The following is a 20432-nucleotide window of genomic DNA, read 5'->3' as shown; positions in this document are numbered from 1 at the left end:
TTCATTGCTGTATGAATCCACGTTTGCCTTTTTACGGAATGTTCAATACCCAATCAGAGAGAAAGCTTTCAACCTGACAAAGAAAGGAAGAAAGAAGAAAACTCAGACATGTTGCCAATGGGGCACATGGGAGCTTTAGATTATCAGACAGAACTGGCACCGTGGGCCAAATGGATCTTGGAGATATTGTTTGAAATAGTTTCCTAGTTGATGTTGACAGATTGTGTTTTTAAAGTTGTCCACCGCACTGAATAGAAATTATTTGTTGATTTATTTAAAAAAAAAAATGTTTCTTGTATAAATATAAAATACACCCACATAAATAAATTAACAAATAAAATAATAAACAAATTTGAGGGAGTGTTTGGGCCAGATTAAAAATTGTAAAATCCTGAAAAATGTGTGGGCAAAGTCACAAAATTATTATTTTTTCCCCTCCACAAAACAGCTTAATTTTCATAATTGTGTATTGATCTTACACGACAAGAGTCATTCAAGACTTAAAATGACAAGAATGCAAAATATCTCACAAATGCCAACTAACACCGGTGAGCACAGCAGCCACTTCATCACTCGAGACATGCTGTTATATTAATCACTTAAGATCGTCAAATATTTCTCACAAAGGCTTGTGGATAATGATAAAATGAAACCAACAAAAGAGGTGTGTACTTCTCCCTCTTGACTTCCACTTAAACATGTTCATAGTGATGTAACCAAACATTGGCCATTTCATTATTGGTCATACTTATTCAAGTCTAACATCATCCTCACTAGTCTTCATCTCCATGCAGGTATATTAGTTCTTAATGCACCTATTATTCATGATTTAAAACATATATTTCCCAATTTATCACTTTATTCTCATGGATTTGTTTTCAGTTTGAGCACGGTGGTGCTCTATAGATATCTTGATAGATAACTTTTCCAACTATTACAGTTCATGCAGTGCACTTTATTTCCATTTACAAAAAAAAAAAAAAACCTGATTGAATGCGGTCATTTTCCGCATACTGAATACAGTAGAGACAAGACCATGTATATTTCATAAGAGCCATGATTTACTCACCCTCTGTGGTGGGTGAAAAGAATCGCTCCTTCTCCCCAGCCTTATAATAACGTTTTGTCTTGCGCTCAGCTCGGCTGGATCATGGCGACAATTTGCTGAGCAGCCGTTCTTTTATGCGAGATGCCTTTATTCAACTCATGGCATGAAATAATCATTTCAACACGGGAGCCTGAAATCAATCCAGATAAGATGTGCTGCTTATTAATTATTCCTTCAGTAGAGACATTAGCTGTCTTCTACGAGAGCGTGGGCATGTAAGATTCAAGTGTATTTGACCATACGGTTTTTATGACCAAAAAAAAAAGTGCGGCTGATTGGCGTGTTAAATGCATGATTAATATTCAGCAGATATCCTTTGCAATCCATATTTAATGAGTGTCTGAGAGAGAAAAAAAAAGATAAGATTCCCAACACAAACTCACATATTCCATTTTCCTTTATTAGCTATTACCATGGGAACCATAATTGGTTTAGAGTCAACATCACTCTGCAAATGATTAAAAAAAAAAAAAGTCTCAGTCCTGATAAAGCAAAAAAACACATCGTTTGAAGTAAATAAATGAACAAACATGCATCGTATGAACAAGTTCAGGAATTATTTACAGGCGTCGACAATCAAAGTCATCGGTACCGATTATATTTTGCAAACAGGGGGACCAACGTTAGTGTACTACAGTGCCCCAAACGACCTAAAGCAGTACTGCACCCTTAGTACCCTGATTGACACTTGAATAGCCACAACTTCCAATTTTATCCCTGACGGCTTCCAATTTTATCCTTGACGTGACAAATGACATATTGTGCTTTTCACTCTCCCCCTAGTGGTTCTCTTAATAACAACGCCCTCACAGGTCACAGATGCTCATCATGATCGTACTCACTAATTATTGGCTCATACACTGCATTTAAATATATATGTCAACGATATCCATGATAACTATCACTGCAAGGAATGAAAATCTACTAGTGTGGTTCAATAAGATGATTTACGCTGCCTTGCAGGACAATTAAGCTCGCCAAAGCACTTTGTACAGTATAAAAGGCTCTCGATAGTCTGTATATGACAGATTGGAGTGCTCTTAAAGCACCATTTTCAAAAAAACGCAATCCTTTGCAGTGGCCCCCGCATAGATGTATATATGTGTGTGCATATTTACACGCCGTCAGTTATACGTCGATGTTTAATGTAACGGAGGTTCACTGCGTTAAAATAAAAAACCAAAACAACATTTAGACACACAAAACAACTGATTAAGGCATTACGATTGACATTCAGCTAAAAGCATTGAAGACCTAAAAGACATTCAAATTCTCTTTTTATAGGCATGATTGGATAAAAATTCATATTAACGTAAGACTTTTTTTTTTTACACATCAAGAAAAAATATGTAAGAGAAAAATAACTTTTTGTGAAAATCTAGTCTAATGTAAATATGCTGACTAGACTCCAGCGTAGCAGTACAACAGCGTGACAGCACATTGCGACCCCCCCAAAAAAATTGCAGCATCACTGAACGCTCTATTCTGTGTTTATATTTACATTTGGAACAAAAATACCACCATTGGCACCAGTCCCACATTTATACGTAAAATGTGCTTAAAAACGAATCGCCTCGTTTAAATCTCCGAGTCATCCTCGATGGATAATTCCCCCCATCAGACGTAATGTAAATCGGAAGCCTCTCCTTGACTTGCTAATGACTTTCCTCGAAGCTTGTTTGAGGTCATTGAGTGACTTTATAGCGCCGCCTTCCCCTTTCAAAGCATAGGCTGAATGTAGAGAAAAACGTTCAGCCCAACCACGAGATGAGTGGAAACGACAGACAATAGTGGATATGTTGGGAGCAAAGGTTCTCTTTTTACCATCCCAGAATACATTTACAGCAAATTGATTGCAATTTCCCGAAGCACATTAGCGCATTCATGTTTCTCCCTTTTAAGCGGCAAAGACTCATTGTCATTGTGGTGTCACTCTCTCTCTGAATGGCCCGTTCGATATACATTATATCGACAAAAGTTCCATCCATCCATTTTCTATACCGCTCATCCTAATGGGTCACTGGTGAGCTAAATTCGCTGAAGTTTGGTGACAGCCGTGATACACCCTGAACTAATCCCCAGCCAATCACATTGCACCATTCATAGTCATCAGGAAAGGGGATCAAATTTTCAGAATATTTATTCAATTTTTTTTAAACTGCTCTTTGTGGGCCTTTTGTAAAATTACAGAGTCTACAAAAGTTTAATTATGTCAGTGATCTGGACAAACCGCCTCAGTTAATATGTTAAGCCCCTCCATTTAATATTCTAAAATATATTAATGAATAATAATCTTATCCCCCCCCCTATGCATCAGTCAAGACGCCTTTAGCACGGGAGTAAAAAAAAAAAAAAAAATCCTGGATCAGTGCCTACCGCAACAGTAAAAGGCCCCGTGCGAAATCCTTTTCGCATATTGTTGTCGCAGTGCCATTGTTTTGTCGGCGATACAGACGTCTCTCATGCCTCCTTTGGCTCAGGGGCAATTGCATGTAAGCCGTGAAGGGAGCCATCATCTGAGATATTTACACATTAGTAGGCAGAAGAGGATTTAAACGCATTGTCATAAAACATATAAATCATTTACAGTAATGATTTGTCAGAGCGCGCCGTCTCCATCCTAGAATCATTTAACAAGTTGTTTGTGACGAAATTGGATGAGCAGACCTTTTTGGATCGATGTAGTGTACTGCCAGATATCAAGCTCATCGGTGTTTATTTACATTGAGCTTCGCTTCTCTCCCAATATGGCTCGGACGTCTCCAAGCACTTCAAAGTGACACTCAACAATGGAGCTAGCAACCAATACTGTGCTGAAGTGGAGACAAAATATCCAAAAGCCTTTGGTGACTTTAAAACTGCTTGGAGTGCGTGGTGGATTTTTAATGTGTCTGAACCTCGGCAAGATTGGACAGCTAGCGAGGAGGAGGGGGATTCATCTCACAAGTGGAAAAAGTGATGTTCTAATGGTGTCATGGTGGCCACGCTTAGACTGGATGGAGCACCTGATGGGATTTTGCATCTGGGATGAGTCCAAACAATATCGAGCAGCTGGTGCAGTCGTGTTGGAAAAAAAAATGGTTACAGAAAGAGCATTGGGGAAAATGGCTAGTCTTTGTTAAATTGATCTGGAAGGAAAATGATGACAAATGACAGCGATTGAGCAGCTCATCCGTGATCATAATGAGGACTGAAAATCGATGGATGGATTATTATAGATATTGCCTAGCAACCAGTGACAGCTCAGACCGATGCTTTTTTCGCCCCCATCTGCTCATTTCGATAATTAAGCCTACGCTATCTATTGTCTGTCTGACTCAATTTACTTTCAACGGAATTGCCCAAAATTTAGCCCGAGAGATTTTAGGCAGTATTAAGTGCCTGTGGGAATGGTTTTTTTTTTTCTATTTTTATTTTTCCACTCATCTCCACGTACGTATGTATCCACCAGTTTAGAATCTCCAGGCACACATTGGCATTGAGTGTCTTCACCAGGGATCCATCACAAAAAGTTTGGGCATGAGCTACAGATAAACCTGCCAGTGGTGGAACAAATGTTCACACTCCTGTGGTGGAGAACTGTGTGACTTCGGTCTGGAGGTCCTCCTGGATCCCTTCCCGGTCCACGCCTAGTCACGCCGGCTGTCTGTCTCTGTTGGCGGGAGCGCAAACGGAGGCGGGCTCCCTGGTGCTGTTGCGGCCGCGGGAGAAGCTGTGCTGGTCTGTACGTGTGCGATAAGGCAGGCAGAAATCCCTGAAGCACCTCTTGAAGTTCTCATCCAGGAAGGCGTAAAGGACCGGGTTGAGGCTGCTGTTGGTGTAGCCCAAGGCGATGCACAGATGCCAGCTCGCCATCACCAGGAGGTTATTGTGATTGATATTCACCATGGTCTTGACGATGATGAAGATGTGTATGGGAGTCCAGCAGATGATGAAAGCTGCCACCACCACCAGCACCATCCGGGTGATCCTCCTCAGGTTCCTGTCCTTCTCTTTGGATCCGGAGAGAAGACGGACACTCTTGAGGCGTAGGATCATCAGACCGTAGCAGACGGTGATGACAAACACGGGAACCAGGAATGCAAAGATGAACACGCAGATTTTTGTCACCGTGTCCCAGTACCATTCGGGTTTGGGAAATATGATTCTGCAATCGACGCTGCCTGGGGAGAAAAAAAAAAAAACACGACGGCAGTTGAACGGAGGCTCATGTGGATAGGCTAATTTCGGTTTAATAACCCAGCTCAAATGCGTTCTCTTCTACGGCCTCATTACTCCCACAATTCGGCACAAGCGCCTGCCTCTGAGAAAAAAATCTTTTGTACAACTAAGCTAACTGTCAAGGTTAGCGATTTCTAGACGGGCTCAGGTGGTTAAATGTTTGTTTCTCAACTTGAAGGTTGTAGGTTTGATCCTGCTTTGACAATTGTTCTTGAGCTGGATTTACTGTTGCTGAAGTCAAGCCATTCACTTCAACATAGTTCCTTGGCATCAAAATGGCCGTATGAAGCGGCAATTAGAAAAAAAAAATCTTCTGTCCCTCTTTAAATTAAATCTAATTTCCTGGCTGTTAATTACTAGCAGTCTTTATTCGCGCAGGGCTTCCCCGACACAAATAGCTATAAATAGCGATGGTATCATAACATCTAAAGGATGTCTAACATTGTTTCATCTCTGTAGCTCCTCACCTTTGTCTGTCACCTTGGTAACGGCCATGATCATTACAGGTACTGCAATAACTGACGACAGAATCCAGATTGCGATGTTGATGATCTTAGCCTTGGCTGGCGTACGGAAATCCAGGGCCTTAACGGGGTGACAGACGGCCACGTAGCGATCCACGCTCATCATGGTGAGCGTGAAGATGCTGGTGAACATGTTGTAGTAGTCGATGGCGATGACCAATTTGCACAGGAGCTCCCCGAACGGCCACGATCGCATGAGGTAATTGGCGCTCTGGAAGGGCAAGGTGCTGGTAGCCAGGGCGTCCGCCAGGGCCAAGTTGAAGATATAGATGTTGGTGGCTGTTTTCATCTTGGTGTACCTGGCGAGGAGCAAAGCGCTGTGAGCGTGGAGTCGGCAGGGTTACGCTGCGGTCGCCATTAAAACGTAACGAGGTTGGAAACCAAACAACTGGATGGATTTGAGCCTCATTTCATCTCTCAACCCAATAACACGCCATTTTCCCCGAGACAATAAAAGCTTTTTAGATGCACAAAGCTGTGATGGGGTTACAACTGCACAAGAGCCTCTGTTCTGCCACAATAGCTCTAACCTCCATTAAATCGCACTTGTATAAAAATGACTCCTGCACAGAAACCCTTCACTTCTCATCTGCCGTTTGGAGCGAGATTGCTTCTTTTTGTGGCGTATAGTAGTATCGGCTCCTTCACGACTTATTTGAGCAAACTGCTTCTTGTCTATGAGCCGCAATGCCTGACTAAACAAATCAATACTATGCACAGCCATTGGAGTGATTGATCACGGTGTGTTGCCTGTCCAAAAAAAATACATTGATTTGATGAAAACAGTTCTCATGGGGAAAATTTGCGCCATAAGGAGGTTTTAGCGCAAGGCTCAGTGGGAAATCACACTTTCTCCCTCCCCTGTAGTACTAACTGTGTGTGGTATTTTAGTGAAGCACTAATTCCACATAATCATTAACATAAGAAAGAGAAAACATACATTTTATTTTTTATTTTAATTGTAAATTGTCTTCAAGCATGGGAAAAAAACTGTATATGAATAGGAATAATAAAAAAAAATTAGGACTGGTAATATATTTTTAAATAAAACGTTTTTATCAATTTTATTAGTGCTACAGTATTTCTCATCATTGTATCAATGTGGTATATCAATAGTAAAATAAAAATAAAATAAAAATGTATTGATTTATATATGTATATATAAATTGAAACAAAGTATAGTAATATTGGTTGAGGGTGGAATGGCATAATATAGGAGTGTAAATTAATTTCCCCCAATTATTATTGTCAAACACTTCATACCTGACCACGCCGTACATGACGAGAACGTTACCCAACAGTCCCACCACGCAGATAAGCGAGTAGAGGGCGGTGATGCACACAGCGATGACAACCCTTGCCGTGTCGCGACCCACGGACACGCTGGTACCGTTGGTCCCATTGGTACCGTTGGTCCAGTTGGTCCCGACGCCTCTTGGAGGTCCGAGTAGGAGCGCGTCGGGGAGGCTGGCATTGAAGGGAATTAACGACACGTACAAGTCATCCGGAGGGAAAGTAGCGAACTCCATCATTACAAATTAGATTTTTCTTCTTTTTTTTTTTTTTTTTAAGATATGGAAAGATTTTTTTTCTAGCACGGTGCGTGAACAGCGAACAACTGAGTGAGACTGCGAGTGAAATTGTCACCTCGCGTCTCTCTCTCTCTCTCTCTCTCTCTCTCTCTCTCTCTCTCTCTCTCTCTAGCGCCCCCCCCCCCCTCCCCGTTGTAATATTCACAATCCAATATATTACTTTTATATTACCCCAAATACTAGCTCAGGGCTTTTTGTTCATATTTGTTGTCTACTTAAGTGCTGATGTGGGCGGCATATATATCAAGGGGCATGTTTTCATTTGAACAAATGCATTTTTGGAATGATATTAAACATCATTACTGGTATATTAAATATCATGATGACTTTAAAATCAAAACACAAATGACTCTTACAGTGGAAATCTCAGAACTTTAATTAAGCTGAGAAATGGATGATGTTGGTTAGGATTTGCGCGGTAAATAAAAATGAAAAATATCAGAGACTTACTGGAAAAAGTTTACCACCCTAAGCCTTTTTTGTAAGATATAAAAGAAAAGACAAGAAATTAACTTTCTGCCTTAAGGGGCTTTTAAAAGACGGAGGTGCCTGTGCATAGCCGGTGTTAGCGGAGCCATTCGTACACATAGTGTCATTCGGCGTCGGCAGTCACCTCGCTGAAATTACCTGACTAACCCACAGGAGTAATAAAATTACCTGCCACTAGCCAGGCTGATGAAATATTTAACAAGATTTTCAAATCCAATAATAGAGCAGCCATTATTATGACCAACTCTGATTTGAAGCTTTGAATGATTATGTTGTTTTTCTGTGAGTTACATTAAATACATTTGTGGGTATGCGCAAAGGAAACTGGGGCTCTTAATGGACTATATTAGTCAATATTTAATCAACGCTACAGCTGTTCAGCCTTATTGAACTTCTGGTCCTGTTGTAATTGATCAGTTAATTCAACAGCAACATTTACAATCTCTAAGCGATCAACACACAAAAAAGCAGAAAAATGCATAACTTGAGTGAGTCGGCAGTGTTTTGGATTTTGTTTCACCTCTTGGTTTATTTTGGAATTGTATCTGGTCACCTCCATGTCGTGGCTTTATAATTATCGCCCCACTTTCCCTCATGTCCTCACACCTTTAGTCATTCCTGGATTATTCTGCCATATTTTCAATTCTAATTAGCAACTTGACAGCTTTTCTTTAATGAGAATAATAGCTTACATTTGATTACGCTCACATAAAAGATCCAATAATGGTCGATTAGAGATTATCGCATGCTCGACGAGGACGTCGGCGAGTATATATACCTCACGTTCGCGCGCCTCGTTGAATTCAGCCTCTAAAATCGCCGACATTATGAGCCCGACAGTTAAACCCGCACGCTGGCACAGGACTGATCACAACACTTAGCCACAATAGTCCAAATGGGACAGCTCACATGAAACAAGCTAGGCTGCAAATGAGAAATTAGCTAACTTTAATTTCCGAAAACAGGAGGGGAGTGCACGCTTCTTACCGGTGTTATATTTCTCATCGTCCTCAAATGTAACACTGGAGAGGATAAGCAACCCCGCTAAAAGCTTTGCGATTCAAGCGATCCACTTGCCTCTCTGTTTAAACACACTTATCGGCTTTTTCAATACGGAAAAATAAAAGTAGATTACCGAAGAAAATGATGTTAGTTGTGTTATTATAACTACTTTCTGCGCTCAGTCTCCCTTTGGGGAAAATCATTCTTGATTAGTCCTTACTGGCTGTAAAATTACAGACATCACTCCTCAGCCTGAAGGAAACCTTAGTACTGCTTTGCTGAAAGAACGGAAATACACAACAAACTGTTCAACGTAAATCACAATTTCATGTGCCTTATTAATAGATCAGTGACATTAGTGATGTCAGTTAAAATACTAACTACAAATTCAAATAACAGAAGTGTCAAAGCCAGGTCCAGAAAGAAAAGTTAGCCATAGGTACTTCTAATCAACCTAGCCAACAGATAAGCTAGCTCGTTAAGATAAAACAACGGTTCCACTTTTTCACTAAGCAAGCAAATGAGAACTGGGTTAAAAAGAACAACAAAACAACTATTAAAAAAACATTTATCAAACAAGGAAAACATAAGCCTAGTCTTACAGCTGGAAAGAAAATGCGAACATTAGCAAGCATGTCACAATGTAGCATTATGCTAGTATTTCAAACATTGACTGCTTTGGAAAGCTTCATTAATTATTCGACTTCACTAAACCCAATTTCAAATAAATGCCTAGTACTCTCTAAGCCTTTGCAACTTGCAACTATTTTGGTTGTCTTAGAAGATGTTTGGCCTCTTATCCAAGCTTCACCAGTTCATGCACCAAGGCTAAATCACCTAGCAGCCTTAGCTACCCAACAATGTCTTCCCGAAGTTAGAGTCAACCACAAATGATATCATTTTTCAAGTTGTGAGGCACCTTCTGAAAATTCCTTTTAGTTGTAACTGGAGGTAAAAGCAGCTGAAAGCCCAAAGTGCCTGTAATGAGTGTTTATTTGTTAGAGGCTCAAAAATAATTTGGACGGAATGAAAAGATGGCATTATGTGTGGTCAATAGATTTGTGTCGTAAGCCTCCTCCTCTGTTTATAGATGATAGACGGCCTCTTTCGAATCATGTTCTTCTCTGACCAAATTATCTCCATTTTTGTTTTCAACAGAGAGCTCTTTCTGTTTGAGGTACAGGTCAACATGGTCTTGACGTAATTTTGTTGGAATATTATATTAAGGGTTTTATTATTAATGGAGCTACTTTACTTGAGTTTGAGCAGTTAACTACGCTTTAAAGATATATCACAGCTAAGATTATTAAACAGTAAGATTGGGCGTACTGTTAATGAAGAAAGGCTGGATAATGGCAGCAAATTAATTATCGGAAATTTGAACCACTTGGAATCCATCCAGCCTCGCAAAATGTTTGCGTTTTCCCATTAGCATCCAGTCTTAATTGATCTTGAATAATGCAATAGCTCGCTCTCCCCGGGCTCTAATGCTTGTCATATTTCATTTAATGCTTTCTGCCGTTACTTTTAAGGAGATGTGTTTTCTTTCTGTTTTCAACAACTGGTGTCTGCCGGGAACTTTTAAAATAGTCTGCTATGTGCTCCAGAGTTTGAAAAAGGTCAAAAAGGAAAAACGCGTACCTTGACATTTTCGTCTACATGTTTCCAAGATAGGAGACTGGGAGAGGGAATTTTTTTTTTCCTTTCTTTTTTTCCACATATATTTTGTTCGTCGCCTGTCACACAAGACAAATGATCTGTTCAACCTTTAGGTATGTTGTCTTGGATCATTATTTACTTCATAGACAGGGTATTAATTACACTAGACCATGACGGAGATCGTACAATCACATTTAACCCAAATGAAATATTGATTATCAATCACTCACATGTAGAACACTTAATTTAGGCTCCATTTAGACTTCACAAAATCCACCTCTAAATGTTAGATGGTAAAAGAAATCAAAACTGCCCTGCTGAGACAGCCAAAGCGATTGACAGCGGCGCGTCGAACCTCTTTTGGCTCGATTACTTGTATTATTTATTCATGAATGCAAGAGGTGTTGCCTGATCAATAGTTGCTGCTGGTAGACTGAATAAGAAAAACAGCAGAAAGTCGTCACACGTACAGAGACGATCACGACTGGCTCCTTCTCAATCCTCGGGAGAAATTCTACAGCTCGGAAACGGATTCATTTTGGAAAACGGGATTGTGTTAAACTTACAGGCTTTGCTGTGTGCAGCAGCGAGTGGGCGGGTGGACATGCGTGGGTGTGGACAGTGTCAACAAGGCAGAGGCATTAATTGCAATTGCAGTGTCAGGAGCTCACCGAGATAAAACACCAGCATAGGCTCTCAAATGCCATGTTGTTCACTTTTCCCTTTTTATGAAAAGGAAAAAACACTTGTAAGTGGCTTCCCCCCCACCCTCCCTTTGCAATACAGCCAATAATATAGAGACACAGTGTGACTGAAAAGTCAAAGGCTCCCGCCGTTTAGTGTGGTTGTGGTGTACAACAAAGTGGAACATGCTGTGTGCTGCACACAAAGCAGCAGCCAAAGAAACAAAGAGGAAAAGAACCTAAGACGAGGTTTTACAATAAAAATATTTAATCGGGCCGGTGTTTTTCCGATACCGTCGCTATCTTCGTGACACTACACGGCAGCGTGTGGATATCACGAGGTTGCAAATCAAACCCATAAACTGTTTTATTTTAGCTTATTTACAATATGAATAATATTCTAAATTTCAGTTAACAGTGAAGTTTTGTTGTTGTTTCTGTAGTATCTAATTTCCTGTTAGCGTTTACATGCTAACACATTGTTTGCGCTAGTTTTTCGAGCTAAAAATTTGTCTGAAAAGAAACATTTTTAAAAATCATCTTTGTAAAAGTTCATTTATTAAAACAATGCATGCAATTTAACAATGAACACCCACTCTATGCTATCATAGCGCTCCAGCTAAGTTAGCTAAGTCAACATATCGACACTCAACATTGTAGCTCTACTTCCCAAAGTCTTTATTCAAATACTGTACATGCTAAACAATTATTTTTGTTTTAATTACATCCATCCAATGTTTCTGAGGTCTGTAAAATCCAGGTCACAACTTTTAACAACATATTAGTGCAGCTATTGACTCACACTGATTGATGTTTCTAGCGGTTTCGTGGGGCTTAACGAGCTGGCCAAAATCATATAAACACCTCTCCATGCCCCAATTTTCATTGTGAGTGTTTAATGAGTGTTCCAAGCCATTGATCAACTGTGATCAGACCTGCTGACAACTCAGCAGCAGTGGGCAATCACTCAGAGGAAATTAGAGCCTTGTAATTTTGTGTGACGATGCTGCAGCCGATCTCTCTTTTATTTGGCCGTAAACAGGAATTGGATGGTCTTGATGAAGCTTACAGACAGACACATAAATATAAACACCTTGTGAAATCAAAAATGCATATCACATCAATTAGGCAATTGTAACAGTTGAATGGGTTAAGGAAAAAAAAAATCAATTAGTCACACACATAGTTCATCACCCAAACAACATGGCAGCACCTCTGATTGCAGTCACTGATGCATGCCAAGGTGTAAAAAAAAAAAAAAAAAAAATCATCATTTTAAACAATCGACATCCCGCAGGCATCAATGCCATGATTGACAGATTTTTATTTACTGTAGCGACCAAATGGCAAACTGGCAGTGTCGCTCTCAAGATGTTGTTTTCATTCGTGACTCCCCCTTTTTTTTTTTTTTTCCTTTTCTTTTTTCTTTCTCAGCAGCACCGGGCGCAGGTTCAGCAGCTTCAACTAACAATTAGTCACGCAAGAGCGATTTGTCTGGGCCCGGGACTTGATTAGCTTCTGCGATTTTACGCCTGGCTGAATGAAACCAGCAAAAATGTCACAAGAGGCGCCGTTAAAACAGAAAACGAAAAAAGATGTGCCGAAATCAAAGTCAGCCACCGATTAAAAATGAACCGTTTGTTGTTCAAGCTGAGCGAGAGAAACTCATAAAGGTTTTTCCATTCAACAAAGTAAGTCAAATATTTTTTGAAAGTTTCATAAAAAAGCCTTTTTAGTATGATGGAAGTGTTCATTGCTAAAGGTGAAAAAAAGTGACTCACTTTTGTAAACAGTATTTACCCCAAGTGCTAGGAATGTTATAATAATATATGATTGTACAAACTACGTTGCTAATTCCAAATAAATCTGTCAAGTGTTAATATCTGAGCTTGCTGTAGTTGTAGTAAACAATAAAAGGTAAAGTGATCCTTTTATTGAGCCAGCCATTAATGTGGCCTGTTGCTTGTTTTTCAGGGTGACCGCACACCGTGCAGTAATTCGTAATGACAGTGCAAGATGGAATCGCTGTCAGGGGATCTGTGAAATGAGTTGGAAGTAGCAAAGAGAGCTATCACCTGAACAAACTCAAATGTTCCTCACATAAGATAGAATCAGGTTGCGCACAGGAAAATCTCATCAATTATGCGCACGCTGTTTCACATCATTGCTTGCAATTTAATAAAACTAAATGTAATTGTGACGCTAGCAATGACGAGGAAAATATTCCCCTGGTGCTGCGAGTGGCTTTAACATTGAGGAGCTTTTTATTTTTTAAATTTGTTCACAACTTTCAAATAAATTCAAGCAGGTCTGTAGGTTCCAGCGAATCCATTAAACGATCCCCTGTAGGTTCCGCCAAACCGAGAAAGATAGATCGAGAAGGTGAAGCAAGGTGTATCGACTAAACGGGACTGTAAAAGCCTCAGAGAATAGAAAAGAACAAGTAGCCACAATGAAATGGAGAAAAAGATAAGTGCCTTGGAATTGTTTCAAAGCAATTGAGGTACAATTCAAACAGAGGATGAAGAGCTGAGTTAGCGGAGCTTGTTGAAACACCCAAATCAAATGGTGCTAAAATGGCCCGTTGTCGTGGAAACAGAATTCTGATAGCAAGGGAGGAGACGATCATTCCTTTAATCGTGATGGTCATCCCCCAGGTTGCTGTGACTTTTCGAATCGAGGACAGGGTATCCATGCAAGGAAGAATGTTGGAGCGAGTGAGCAAGAGATTGAGAGTACCTGCCTGGTAAGCAAAAGTGGGCGTGGCTAACTAGTACCATGCAGCAGGTGACTGGAACAGGAAAAAACAAGGAAGCCCAAATGAGAAACCTCCTGTGAGTAGAATATATTTCATTTAATATGTTTTTTTTGTTTTTGTCATGTTATGAGGTAAATATTGATTGTGAACTGTTCCAGATAATGTACATTATGTTATATCGTGTTGGCTAATATTGTTTCGACCTTCAAATGTTTTTAAGAGGTGGGTATGCTATATTTCTATGCTATGGCTTTTGATTAAGCCTGTGCTGGCTTCTTTCAGTTTGTTCCCTCCATGTGAAGCCCTTTGAGACATGTTTGTGATTAAGGGCTGTAGAAATAAAATTGACTTGACTTGGGTCAAGCCATAGGTCGGACTTTATTTCCATAGATATGCAACACGGACAAAGGTTTTAGGATGCCACCATTCAAGCTAACATGGCAGAAAATCTTCCTGTCTCTTGGGAAGACTAGTTTTAAGATGCATTCGAGAAATAATGTGGAATGACAGTGTTGTATTATAGCCGAGAGACTACCGGTCCTCATTAGAGGTGCTGGAGAATTTGTGATTTTGAGAGAACCGACTCTCTCTGCATGACACCTTCCACCTTCCAATTCCCATGTGTAAAAAAAAAGACAGAGAGGTACATGGGTGTACCACTTACTACTGTGATTGACTGGAAGCTAGATAATGAGCTGAAGTTATCCAACCAACCTTCACTGGTCAAGAAGGTGAGGCATGTAGAAAAATCGACAGAAAGACAAATGCTAACGGAGAAGGAAGAGAAGACTGCGGAGGTCAATTTGGTAAGAATAATGCATGTGTTTGCTGCCAAATAGCATCCAGGTGATCTTGCGGTTTAACTTTGTGGCCATTTCTGCAAAGTGGAGCAAAACAAATAAATGGCTCCCCCATTAAGACTTAACAGACTTCAAACAAACATCGCTAGCTCAATGTCAAACCACTAAAAAGTAAGAGCTCTTGTCTGGTATTCCTGCATATGTTTAGTTTCGTAAGAGTACTGATGAACTGAAGAGCGACTCTAGTCACGTCACTTTCCGACAAAGCGCTGTTGACGTTAAAGACTGGATTGATTTTCCTCGGAAATATGTGTTTATATGAGGAGAAGTGAGCTAGCTTGTAGCAAAGCTAAAAAAGGGCATGAGAAGAATTAGATAATGTGACATGGGATCCATAGGATGAGAAAAGATGTGGCGAAAGATAAACCTTACAAAATGACAATGTAACAAAAGATAACTATGTAATCATATTAGATCAGATGAGATCATGTAGCATACGACAAACATTGGGTGAGCTGAGATGAAAACAACACAACATAAGATGAGCCCATATGTAACCTAAGAACTTGCGATAACATCACGACATAATGTGAAACAGCCGTCGTTCAATTTTCTCATCATCTAATCTAAAATGACACCCGTCAGCGACTTATACAATATGTATGAGGAAAAGTTAGAAATGATTTCTCGACTTGCACTTCATATGAGTTAGCTATTGCTAACAAAAGCGTGGAGATTGAAAGGAAAATCCAATTGCAATAAATATATTGTCAAACAAGTAGCAGTCAAAACTGAGCAGTCTTGTCTTATCGTGACAGCAGACTGGGAATTCTTGACAATTTGAATAATGGTATTGAGTTTTCAGTGCGGCCATTTTTCATTGAAATATTTTCAAACAAAGTGAATGCCATCCCTCCATAAATCATGTATGAGGGGGAAAAAAATATCAACAGAAAGCTATCAAAAATGTGCATGTTTTATATTCCGCCGTTAGGAAACTTGCAGTGCTTGAGGACAATCTATAAACCTTGGAAGTGACTGGAAGCTAAAACCTTCATTAGATTGTTGGGCACCAGAGAGGATGGAGCCATGAGGTCACGGAAGTCAATAACCAGCACGACCACTTCTTCTTGTCCGCTTCCAGACTTGACCTGAGTGAGTAATTTCTGAAACTTATATTTACTGTTTGCCACGAGCTGACGGGAACCTTCCCGACAAAAACGTATTTTCAAAAAGTTCACTCGCTATACAATACTAGAATAATACAAAACTACAAACTGAAAATACAAATCTAACCTATTATTTGGAAATGCATTAGACATCTGTTGATGTGCCCACGTCTTTTTCAAGTATGACCATGGTTGCCTTGCAAGGCTGCAAAAAGGCTCTCTGAATTATTTCTTTCATAAAAAAAATAGAAAATATGAAGCATTTACATAACAATGGCAACTGGCCTCATTATACATGATAAAAAGGGGCTGAGGAGGACAATTTTCAAGTGAGCGTGACGTTTTAAGTACCATTCGGGATCACATACATATTCATAAGAAAAATGCCTTTGTTTGTTTTAATAAGATTTGAAAATCAAACAGCCCAGCATGAGAACATTGATTTCATAGCGCCTACTTTTCAACGAGAAACATAAACTGGTCACAACTAAGCCATATGTAATCCCAAAAAATGCCCACCCCTGTTATTAAATAACAAAACTCTTGAAGCTTCTAAAACTGTAATGAAATTTAACATGCATGAGTGCTTGGTAATTAGGCTGCTTTTTGGCACTTTTGGAATAATATAACGAGTCCAAATGATTCCCAGAACCTCCCATTTAGTCTGGCACAAGCATCTTTGTCAGGGGTGTAATTTTATGATGACAGCTCATACGCATTTAACTGATGTTAAGATGACTTTTATGTGCGATAATCATCCAGAAATGCAGATTCACACCTGCCTTTTTCTTTTTGTTCACGAGCACATGGAGGTCATCGGTGCCAAACAGACAGTAATAAATCAGATTGCGTGTTTCGGTACTGTCTGTAGAGAAAGGAGCAGTGTGAAGCAACAACAGGAGGGCGATGAGGATGGAAGCAAGTAAACACGGGCTAGTCGTGGAGGCTGCACTATGGCAACGAGCTTTTAGAAAGATAAACAGACGCGCCATCAAAGCTGCATGGGGCGCCACATTGCTATAAAATCAGCTTCAAATGTAAACATCGCCAGATCTTTTGGTTGATTTCATACACGGCACGAGCCCGCAAGCCTAAAGAGGGGAAGAAGCATAAAAAATAGCCGGATGGATTTTAGAGTTTGCCGACGCCACGTTGTCGAGACAGTTGTTAGAGTTGTACTGCATTATCAGCAAAGTCTTTACGTGTGAATTTATATAGATCAAATATTGCTAGCAATTGTTTTTCCATTCATTTTTTAAAATATTTGAACAGTTTTTACTACTCTGATTTTAAAGTTAATCATTCATCTATTTGTTGTGTAGCCTATACTGTATACAATATAAGGCTTTGACAGTCATAATGGCCCACAACAAACATTTGTTTGACATTCTTGCTATCGATCGATTGGTCAAAGCAAGGAAAAAAAAAAGCTAAGGACAGATATGTAATTGTGAGCATAGGAAAGGCCATCTGTAGACAGGGCTTGTGTTAAGATGTCGAGATTTCCCAGAACTACTATTGTTCAAAGTGATTAAAGGTGAGTGTCTGGGTCATCTTCTATTGCCAGCAGACACACTGGAGCCTGTTTTTTTTTTTTTTTTTTAAACTAAAAGGCCATTTGAAGAGGACAGAATATTTTCCGAGGCTGATGATAATAATGAGTTGGGGAGGGGGGGAGATTGGCTGTCGAGGAGCTACCTGGCTTCTCTCAAAGAGGTCCTTTAGCTAAATAAGGTCAAACATGACACAAACAGGCTGATGTCAAGTCGGCGGCAAATTGTGACATCCCTTTTTCCTCGGATTAAATTGGACATTCTGTAGCTGTAATCAACTGCACTTAGCTCATAGTGCAGCGTGCCACCGACCGGCCCATTCATGGCCGCGCACGAGATGGGCCACTGCTGTGTGGCGGCTGGATATCAATGGAAATATGTTTTTCTTCACCATTTCACTCGGGTCAGCGCTCGTCTCCATGGCAACGATAACCAGTAAAACATGCTTTTTACTGCATTTTTTAACTTTAACAACCTTTTTTTTTGTATATACAAATCTGGTGTGTCTGCTGAAAGTTCAAAACATCTTTATTAAGTAAAGTTGTAGACTTCTGGGAAGAAGCCTGTCTCGCATTAAAATCGAAAAGTGATTCACAGCAGAGAGAGAACATTTGGTATGCGGCAATTTTTTTTTATTCAATTTCACTTAATTGGTCCCAAAATTGTCTTTCTTTATTCCCAGAAATAGATCAGATCAGAGTTTACATTTCTAAGGACACGTGTAAACCCAGATGATTTTTTTGTTTTACTATCCAGTGAATATCTTTTGACATTATGAAAATATAGTGGCCTACATTTCTCAAGTCTGATGGTATAAATTGCCTTGTTGAGCAGTGTGGGCTACATTTTTGTAGAATTAAATCATGAAGGCAGCAGTGTGAGGCTGCTTAGATACCGCCAACGACGATAAAGAACAGATCACAACATATCGTAAAGCCGCTTTATAGTATCAAATATCGACCGGGACTTTATTAACTTGGGACAAGACAAAAATGTGGCGGGGGCCCCCCTATCTAGCTCCGAAAAATTAAACCACTGTATTCATGTAAAAATAATGTTCTCTTAAATTAATAGCTGTTGAATAAAATAAAATGGTATTTCCAAACCTTTATTGAGCTCAGACATATTTCGGACAATCTAATAGGACACCATCGAATAAATATGAGAAAAATAATGTTCTTAGTTAAATAACATGCATTTGTATGCCCACGAATGCAGACACTTCAACCCAAGTGCTTATTTTGGCCACTCGAGCATGAACAGCACGCACAAGTGTTCATACGGGTTTAGGTCAGCACTGTTGACTGACTACTCCATTATTTCCCTTCTCAAACTGTCCCTGATGGCGTCACTGCCGTCATCTTGGAGGATTGCGTTTCGAATTTACTCCAAGATTGTGAAGATATGGGGTTCTTGTAGAATCTCATCACAATTTTACTCTCCAGGGACAATTTTAGTCTTGCTTTCTATCATTTTATTCTAGTCAAGCAGCTGACTTGGAAATTGAGGCTCTTCTCCTGCTTCATCATTTGGCCTTTTCTCCTCTGCTCTCAAGATTCCGCCCAACACTTTCATCCCCTTGCCCGAAACTCAGTGGAAACCATACATGGACATGAGCCAGGTTTAGCTCACCTCGTATAAACACCGAGTAAAGGTTCTCTTACCGGAGCCGCTAATACGTCATTCATGATTTATACTCCCAGAGCGCAAATGACATCATCAGCAGCTCAAAGCAGAGGCGGTGAAAAAAAATGGGGGCGGGGTGGCCACAGGGCACTGGGGTGGAATTTGAAATTCAAAACGAGTTGCCACTTGCAATTATGCTTCTGATAATCAACTTATGCAATTAAAAGTGTTGAGAACATTTAATTAAAAAGAGCAAAGTGGCTGATAAGATGAGAAATCAGACCGATGCAAACGCACGAGAGACCCCACTTGCTTATATAACCGGGTGTCAGTTCACATGGTTACCGATCAAACAACTAATGGAGCCCAAATTGATCCCGCTCCCCTTGGAGGTGTCCTTTCATTCACACACTTTCTTAATGCAGCCGGCAATCGATGTCTTTACAAATGTTCCGTCTTTAGAACGGACCAGCAATCTTTATTAGGAAGAACGAGGAGGAGCGCCGGTCGACCAATTAGCCAGTCAAGTAAATGTGATAGTGCAGCTAGTAGGGGATTAAGGGAAACTGAAAAGTAGAAATGTGTCATAAAATCCAGCTCCTGTAGAACACGAGGTTCTCAAACTATACGTAAGGATCATAAATGTATAAATATAAGTGTACAAATGGTGCAGCTGTTTTTCAAGCTGAGAAAGCGCTTACATGATGTAAGACGATCAAAATAGATTCTCTAAATATAAACACGCAAGAGCACCGGGAACATACAATTAGTACCATGATGTGATTTTTTTACTTGTGAATATAACCTCAATTAACGCCTCTGTGCTCACACTTTAAAGAAAAAACTGCCAAAATAGCTTCTTTCCAAAAGGAAAGATGATTAACTCACTGGACTGAATATGCTAATCATACTTTTCAGCTCTTTAATGATTAAAAAAAAAAATGCTTACTGTCTGCCTGCCCATATGGAGAAGTTTATCGCTAATGTAGCTTCACGTTCAAACAGATGGCATCTTAAAATAAATTTTCTTTATGAATAATTCTCAAAATATATCCGCATGTGTATGAGTGACAGTGAAAATGTTGTTCTCTTTGCATTTCATTTTCCCTGCCAGCTTTTACCAGCTTTGAGGCTTAGCGTTACCAAGCCAGCACCTAATTTGCACTTGCTACCCAAAGGAGAAATTCAAAGTGTGGAAGAATTGTGATGCTTTGTTGCCATCTGCTGTAAGTAAGCATGCGGTTTGAT

The 20432-nt window shown here is 39.9% G+C and overlaps 2 protein-coding genes across 11 annotated transcripts in view; one reads left to right on the top strand and one right to left on the bottom strand.

Annotated features, from left to right (window-relative positions):
- The window catches only part of rcc1 (regulator of chromosome condensation 1), a 32562-nt gene that overhangs the window by 6609 nt on the left and 5521 nt on the right, over positions 1 to 20432 (top strand). For 6 of the 10 annotated variants that reach the window (XR_015860685.1, XR_015860689.1, XR_015860692.1 and 3 more), the window contains 2 exons: positions 13936 to 14112; positions 15831 to 15991. The gene's annotated coding sequence lies outside the window, so the exon portion shown is untranslated. Of the gene's footprint in view, positions 1 to 13935; positions 14259 to 15830; positions 15992 to 20298; positions 20411 to 20432 lie in introns of all 10 variants that reach the window. The other 4 variants (XR_015860690.1, XR_015860687.1, XR_015860686.1 and 1 more) reach the window with 4 other exon arrangements.
- Positions 1488 to 7470, bottom strand: oprd1b (opioid receptor, delta 1b). The gene is made up of 3 exons (XM_088387768.1): positions 7117 to 7470; positions 5797 to 6152; positions 1488 to 5271 (listed from the first exon to the last, which is right to left on the bottom strand). Exons 1-3 carry the CDS (start codon positions 7383 to 7385, stop codon positions 4742 to 4744), a joined length of 1155 nt encoding a protein of 384 aa, XP_088243894.1. The 5' UTR covers positions 7386 to 7470; the 3' UTR covers positions 1488 to 4741.

Source organism: Syngnathus floridae, chromosome 10 (genome assembly GCF_059516105.1).
Source record: "Syngnathus floridae isolate MCC-2025c chromosome 10, RoL_Sflo_1.0, whole genome shotgun sequence".
Classification (NCBI taxonomy): Eukaryota; Metazoa; Chordata; class Actinopteri; order Syngnathiformes; family Syngnathidae; genus Syngnathus; species Syngnathus floridae.
The sequence above is the reverse complement of the archived record's forward strand: the minus strand, read 5'-3'. Positions and strand labels throughout refer to the sequence as shown.